Source organism: Vanderwaltozyma polyspora, genomic scaffold (assembly GCF_000150035.1).
Source record: "Vanderwaltozyma polyspora DSM 70294 KpolScaffold1007 genomic scaffold, whole genome shotgun sequence".
In the NCBI taxonomy this organism is placed as follows: domain Eukaryota; kingdom Fungi; phylum Ascomycota; class Saccharomycetes; order Saccharomycetales; family Saccharomycetaceae; genus Vanderwaltozyma; species Vanderwaltozyma polyspora.
The window spans coordinates 1-7,899 of NW_001834585.1; the positions used below are offsets into that span (position 1 = coordinate 1).

The 7,899-nt window shown below is 33.0% G+C and overlaps 4 protein-coding genes across 4 annotated transcripts in view; 2 read left to right on the forward strand and 2 right to left on the reverse strand.

The window, feature by feature from the left end:
* Positions 1-1,374: 1,374 nt before the first annotated feature.
* On the reverse strand, positions 1,375-2,964 carry APN2 (DNA-(apurinic or apyrimidinic site) lyase APN2; the record flags this gene model as incomplete). The annotated part of the gene is made up of 1 exon (XM_001642826.1): positions 1,375-2,964. One exon carries the CDS (start codon positions 2,962-2,964, stop codon positions 1,375-1,377), a length of 1,590 nt encoding a protein of 529 aa, XP_001642876.1.
* Positions 2,965-3,226: 262 nt separating this feature from the next.
* Positions 3,227-4,909, reverse strand: RFT1 (glycolipid translocation protein; the record flags this gene model as incomplete). Its single annotated transcript, XM_001642827.1, has 1 exon — positions 3,227-4,909. The coding sequence occupies one exon, from the start codon at positions 4,907-4,909 to the stop codon at positions 3,227-3,229; it is 1,683 nt and encodes a 560-aa protein (XP_001642877.1).
* Positions 4,910-5,556: 647 nt separating this feature from the next.
* Kpol_1007p4 (nuclear transcription factor Y subunit beta) lies at positions 5,557-5,910 on the forward strand (the record flags this gene model as incomplete). The annotated part of the gene is made up of 1 exon (XM_001642828.1): positions 5,557-5,910. The coding sequence occupies one exon, from the start codon at positions 5,557-5,559 to the stop codon at positions 5,908-5,910; it is 354 nt and encodes a 117-aa protein (XP_001642878.1).
* Positions 5,911-6,708: 798 nt separating this feature from the next.
* Positions 6,709-7,899, forward strand: part of PIM1 — a gene marked incomplete at both ends in the record, with an annotated part of 3,310 nt that continues 2,119 nt past the window's right edge. The window contains one exon of the mRNA XM_001642829.1: positions 6,709-7,899. Coding sequence (XP_001642879.1) covers positions 6,709-7,899 — 1,191 coding nt within the window.

The window sequence follows — 7,899 nt, forward strand, 5'->3', positions numbered from 1 at the left end:
GGCGTGTCTATAAATGGGAATTGGAAAGGGGGGTTCACTTTGGAGATTTCCTTGAGGGAGATATTAGAAAACCATTTCGAAAGGTGAAAAATTATTAGAACAGGTTTTTTAGATTCAAGGTTTTTGGGGTTGCAATGGTAAAAGTTTATTGGAAGAGCTTCAAAAGTATAGGAAACGTTAATGGTTGGAGGGGTCAAATTATTCCCCCTTTTTCAATAATAGTTTTTGGAAGAAGCCGAAGCCTTTTGGAGGGTCCTGAGAAGATGAAAATGACTTGACTAGTTTTTTTTCTAATGGCAATAATTTTGATATGGATACTGAAGAGGACGGAAAACTTTTGCCCCATTTAAAAAAGAAGGGAGTAAAGAGGGCCATGGTCCTGTAACTGGAGATTCTTTGAATTATGAAGAGGTTTCTTTTTAATGACAATGAAGTTCACTTTTAATAAACACTTTTCAAACTAAATAAAAAGAGTGATTTGTATTTAATATAATTAAATTATATAAAAAAATAATGCCTCTTTGATTAAATATTCCAGACTATCGTAATATAAATATATTAACTTTAGAGTGCCCGTGTTTTAGTGATCAATAGACAGCAGCAATCTTAAGTATGTTGTACATATATAAAATGGATCGCATCACGTGCCTTACCATTGAATATAAAAAATTAACGCGATGACCTTAAAGACTTCTCGATATAAAAGTTTTACTACAGTTATTCTATCAAACTATTCAGTTGCTCATTGGTAAGTTTATAAACCTCTATCCTTTATGATCTGGAATAGCTAGGTTAGTACTTTTCAGATATGTCGATTACTATGTGTAAAAAGAGATTCAATGATTGGAGATATTTTAAATTAGAAATGTATGTAGAAACAAACGTTTTATTACACCACTTGTGCAATCGGACTAACAGATAATAATCAAGTAGAACTTCTAACGATAAAGAATTTGATGAATCTATCAAGGTTGACAATATCACTTGGAGACAATGCATAAATAATGCCTTAAGAAGATCTCATGGAATATTTGGCGAAAGCATAGAGTATGAGCTATTGAATTGTAATGATAAAATAAGCTACTTTAGGGTAGGAAATAGAGATAAGGACAAATTCTCATTAGCAATATCAAGTTATATATCATCCGAGGAGTTATTGGGAAAGCCATTGATATTACATGTATTAGAAGAGGATTCAAGTTTACTGAAATTATCTCATTCTGAGGACGATAATTTGTGGATAAGAAGAGAAGTTGAGGAACAAGAAGCAACTTGTGATTAGAATATTCAGTTAAATTTAAGTTTACAAGGTTACAGGGTATTCGTTATTAATAAGTATTTATAGACGTTAAATTACAGTGACGTTCCTTTGTTTTAAGAAACCCATTGGAAAAAACCACATGAACCAGCTTTATTACCAGAGTCTCCATTAGGCTTTTCACAAGACCAAAACCTTCTACCATAATTAGTTGGAGTTTTTGAAGTCTTCAAAATAGCCTCTATTCCATGCTTACATAGTGGCGCTTTTGGGAGCCTGTCGTTAAAAAAACTCAGTTTTGTCTGACTTGTCGAAACTTTTTTGACATTCCTTTCACTAATACAATCTCCAGTTTGTTTAATATTTGTACCTTTAATTAAAAGTTCATCATGTACTTCTGAAGTAGTTGATCCCTTTACCATCCGTGAGGAAGTAGATTTCTTAAAGGTGGAGGAAGATCCAGCTGAACCATCCTCCGGGTCATTACTTGGTAGCTGCCTTTTTCTGTTTTGTGATCCAAACATATCTAAAATGTTCTTGTGATTTAGATCATATTTAAATTTTGCTTCAAATCTTGGGACCTTAACTTGGTCATAATCGTTTCCTTTAGTAAAAAAATTTGAATCAATATCCAAATATACAGGACAATGATCTGATCCCATTACATCGGGAAGTATATCTGCCTGTAAAATATAGTCTTGAAGTTCTTTTGATAATAATATGAAGTCTATTCTTGATCCATAATTTACGGGTCTTGTATTTTTTAAGGTATTCCATACAGTATACATTTTTAAACGTTTCTTTGTTTGCACATATCTTGTTGTGTCTACTAAGATCCCATCTTGTGAAATTCCTGGTATAATCGAGTCTGTCAACATCTGATTTAACATTCTTCGCTGTGGAGCTTCTGGATTCATGACAAACTCGTAGGCTAATTGCGAATATTTTTCTTCAATATCTTCACCTGTGGTTGTACTAGTGATTTGAATCATATTTGCCTCCAATGCCTCAGCTTGGTCTATTAAATCTCTACAACTATTAATATCACCCATTAAAACAATATTTTTCCCCAAAGCCTTAAGGTTTCTAATTCTTTTATACAGTACCTTTAGATATTTTAACCTGAACAATTGCCCATCATCAGTCTGACCAGAGTTAGCTGGACAGTAGACATTGAATACAACTATATTACATGCCAACTCCACAACAACACATCTCCCTTCAGAATCTAAGGTCAGGGCTTCATCATCGTTTGTCTCATCTAAACCCAATGATTCATATCCGCCAATTCCTTGAGAAGTATCATCTTTATATCTAACTTCTTTCCCACCTACTTTAACTGTCAAATAACCAGTGATACCTTCTTCAGCTTTAACTACTTTAAGGGCCTCATACAGTGGATGATCTTTCTCTGGTTTCCTTACCCAACATCCAACGCCTGAATAACCTTTCTTATTAGACGGAATTGAAATAAATGAATAAAAGTCATCAACTTTCCCCCATTTAGAGATTCCATACTTTTCAGTCTTCAATTCTTGAAATGTAATCACATCTGCATCAAAGTATTCAAAAGATGCCTTTAAACTTTGATTCATTTGAGAAAATGGTTGATAATGGAATAAAGTTCTAACCCCATTCACATTAAAGCTAACAAATCTTATGGCATCGGACCCTTGTTTCCTATCAACTACTGATATTCCTGACATATACAATGACTCTTACCGGCAATCAACCTTTATTTATCTTTAAATGGTATTCTAAATTACCTCAATGGGTTAAGAAAGTGTTATATTTTTATTTAACTTAGCACTTTATAACTAACAAAGCTTAAAAAAAATATACACGCTTGGCTTATTGATAGATATACCGATTGGATTTTTTTTCATTTTAGTAAAATATGAAATGTTTATCAGTTTTAACTATATATTAATACATATTTCGAACTCTTATCTAACGTAGAGTATCAATCTAAACTTGTTTTGATTCTGTAGTCTTTTCTTTGCTTAAAAATTGTTTGATGGCATTTCTTTCCTTATATAAGATTAAAATTAACAATGCACTGGCAAATGCGATATTCAGAAATAATTGTTTGAATGTTTTGACATAACCGATGAACCACCAGTTTAGACCACTTATACAGAGGCCTGTAAACATCACTGCAATCAAATTTTGGAAATTAATGAGGAAAGAAGATTCATTATACAATTCTTTGTAAAATTTATGAATAAACCACCCACAGTATGAGATACGCAATGACATATTAATGATATTACTTATTATCAGACCTGAGACTGAAAGATCAAGGTATTCGATAAATATCCAGCAGTTTAACAAAAATACACCTGAAAAGAACATCATTAAATAAGAGAACCTTAAAATTTGATCACCTGAGGCAACACTCTGGAAGAAGGCTTCAAATATACCATTGATTGATAAAAATGGTAAATAAAAACAGTAGACTCTTATGGTGTCCATGACAGTAACTGTGGACCATTTTAGACCAATAATAAATTGTAGTAGAAATGATGAGTTGACGGGACCAAAAATAATAATCAATAGTGACAGATATAAATAAAATCTGGTCAGGTTCACTAGAACCTCCATAGATAATCTTAAATTTTTAGAATTGCGAGTATTTGATAATAATCTTGCCAAGAATAAACGCAACGCTTCTTCAATGGGAGCAAAAACCATTCTTGTTACCAAGGAACCATAATTGGATAATAAAGAATAAATACCTTGTTCCTCGACAGTACATAATGAATTTATAATCAATTTATCACCTTCTGTCAACAAATGTTTAAAACACATTTGGAAGTAAACTTTTTTAAAATGTTCCAAGATATCAGTTTGGAAATAATACGATTGTTGTTTGGAACCAGGAATACTGATTTTTGTTAATCTTAATTTGAACATATTCTTTGGCGCGAATTCCCTCATATAATGGTAAGAATAACATAAGAGTAACGTTATCGAATGAGCCAATTTCCCCAATGAAAACGCCAAGATAGCAATACCTTCCTTGCTAACCTCTAAATCGTCGGTATCCAGCGAGTACCATTTTTTTTCAAAAGCATATACGACAGTAAAGTTAATGACACAACCCATTGTAACAGCGATACCTTCGAATCTCGATCTAAGACCATAGTTCAACATAAATTGATTAACGACAAAAAAGGGTTCGCTCAATAGCTCAATAATGATACTTATCCAAATTAAAAAGATTGACAATTGGAAGTGTGGTAGTGAAATGAAATATGCATTTACATTTGTGTATTGCCAAGTAATCAATACGATCGAAAGAGGAATACCGATCCAAATTGGAATATGAGCGAAGTTTACTGCAGTTTGCAAAACAATGGTTTTTTCATTACTTACGCTTATACTCGAATCTGAAGTATTCTCTTTAATTCTTAAAGTAGATAGTCTAATGGCTTCCCTACTAAAGAACAAGATGGTCCCCAAAATAAACTCTAAGAACGCAATTATACCAAAGATTCTTGGTGACAAAAATCGTACTAATAAACTGTTTAAGAAAAAAGTTACCAGCTTTGTGAAGAATTGGCCCATCATCAAGAATGTAGCACCCTTAGCAGATTTCTCCAATATCTGTTCACTAGTGGTCAATGTAACTTTCTCCTTTTTCTCCATCGTTATGATATATTTATTTTATTTTATTCTATTTTTTTTAATTTATTTTCCAAATTGATAATGCTATATGTATATATCCCAACTGCAAATTATATGATAAAAACCTCCTATATCAACTTCAATAGTCCCTATTGGTATGGCTTCACTTAAACCCAAAAGCTATCCTAAAACTGTCCCTTTTTGCCAAACTCTTCAAAATAAAAAAAAAAATAATTGCTTAATCAAACAATAAAATTAGCAAACAAAAAACCCTAATAACAGCAAACCGTCTCTAGCGCATAAATTGAAACCTGAATAATACCGTCGTACCTTCAAGATACCCTCTCAATCCACCATAACCATACAATTAATCAAAAACTATTATGTGATATCTATAACATCTTCTTATATCAAAACTTTTCAAATTTTAAAGGCTTTCTCTCTTTCTAAAGCAAACTGGATAAAAAAAAAATTGAAATATCAACATTTAGTTAAACCTGGATGGTATCATTGGAAGTGAAAGGGAACGGGTTATTGGGGGCATATATATGTGTATACCAGTGGTAATTTTTAATAAGATATAAAGATTTTTCAGCTTTGTTTAACGGTTCATTTGAATAGGAAACTAACGTTTTGTACCCTTTAAAGCCAATTCTCCGATTTAAGCAATGAATAGCAGTCACCAAGAAAAGTATATATCTGAATTGAGGGAACAAGACAGATGGCTGCCAATCAATAATGTTTCCAAGTTGATGAAAAATGCAGTGCCTACAAACGTCAAGATTTCGAAAGATGCAAAAGAATGCATGCAAGAATGTGTCAGTGAATTCATTTCCTTTATAACCAGCGAATCCAGTGATAAATGCATAGCCGATAAGAGAAAGACCATAAATGGAGAAGATATACTAGTATCGTTATATTCCCTAGGATTCGAGAATTATGCAGAAGTGCTTAAAATTTACCTTGCTAAATATCGATTATATTTAGCAAGCAAAGCACAAGAGATGGAGGAAGACAGTTGATCACAACTAACAAGCCCAACTATATACATATAAATACATAAACATATTATTACGCGACAACAACAGTCTAGTCATCTTCTGGTAAAGATGATTCCTCCTTCTCTCCAGTTTATTATTAATTCTTTTTGTTTTTTCCATATCATAGAAACAGTTTATAACTTGTAAATAGTGTTTCACAGAAATATTTGTTCTTAGTTAAATAAAATAGTTATATCTTCCAACCTTCTGATCACTGTGGATCACCCAACAATCCATTTAATCAACCAGTTAACCTTTCCCAACCTGGTTGACCCATCCATTCTTTGCCTTGGGAACAGCTTCGATTCGGGATCTTTAATGATCTTTCTCTTTCTGTCTGGGCCTAAAAGAAAGAAAAAATTTTGGTATATAAAGGAAGCAATTGTAGTTGATGGTACTTAAAGGGTTTTTTTGCCACCGATCTATAAGAGTGGCAGGATTTCAATTGGAAAGGGTATAAGTCAGAGTTCCAGACTCTTTTAGAGGTTATAATTGTATAATAATATTATTGTTAGAGTTTGTTCGTCCCCCCCACCCCATCTACTCCGATTTTAGGTTTTGTTATAGTGCATAATTTTGGTTTATACAAAGGGAATTTGAGTTTGAAATTGGAATCTCTTTTGGATCTGGTTAAGCTGGTTTAGAAATTAGATACACCTATAAGGTTTGTTTGAAGACAGTTTGAGAGTTGAGTCCCGTTAGGCTTTTTATTATTTTTCATTTTGTGCGTTTATCTTTTCACTGGTGGGCAATAAGAATTAATTAATTAATAATAGGACAATGATCAGGTGTAGAAATAGTGTAGTTAGGAAAGTGCTCAAGGGCAAGTTGTTTTGTAGTGGACAATGTTTACAGAATAGATTGGGCTTGAGATATGCTAGCTCGGTGGATGTGTCATCCATGGAAAGGCATCCAAGTTTGTCAATGGGTGAAGAACACCATTGGAAAATGTATAAAGAACAATTGAAGGATGTTACTTTGCAACAGAGGTTGAAGTCGTTGGAGGATCAATGGTTTGAACAAAAACTGTTTGCGGATAAATCAGAAAACGATAATGAAGGTTCCGGACTAGATCTACCAAAGGACAAATCTGGGAAGAAAAACGTTCCTAAGAGGAAAGATGATACCTCCAAGAGTATACCTGAAGACCAACAGAAACAGAAAAAAAAAGTTCCAACAGAAGAAGAGAATAATACTACTACTACTGAGATAAATGAAAGTACAACTGAAAATATCACAAGCGAAAAAGTATCAGCATCAAACCCTACATCTTCAGTACCACCATCAAATTCAAATGGCGATGGCGATGGCAACGGTAATAATGATGGCGGGAATGGGAAAAATCAACAAAAAAAGCTAATTACAGTTCCTAAAATTTATCCACAAATGTTAGGTTTACCCTTATCAAGACGTCCTTTATTCCCTGGATTTTATAAAGCTGTAGTGATTTCAGATGAAAGAGTCATGAATGCAATTAAGGAAATGTATGACCGTCAAAAGCCATATTTTGCAGCATTCATGTTAAAAGATTCTAATATGGAAACCGATATTATCGAAAACGTAAAAGATGTTTATGAAACTGGTGTTTTTGCCCAAGTCACTTCTATATTCCCAAGTACAGATGAAAAAACGGGTGCTACTGTAATGACCGCATTAGTTTATCCTCATAGAAGAATTAAAATTGACGAATTAATACCTCCAGTACATCCTAAGGTACAAGATACTCAAGCGGATGAAAAAACTGACTCGAAATTATCATCCAAGACTCCCGAGGATTCATCAGTTGAAACTTCTATTGTAGATGAAATTGATGTCATTGACAATGAAGGTATTGTCAGCAAAACTTCAGAAGAATTAATAGAAGAGGAAGAAGAAGAAGATGAATCAAACCCTACAAATTTCTTGAAAAAGTTTGATGTTTCATTGGTTAATGTGTCAAATTTAGAAGATGAACCATTTGATAGAAAATCT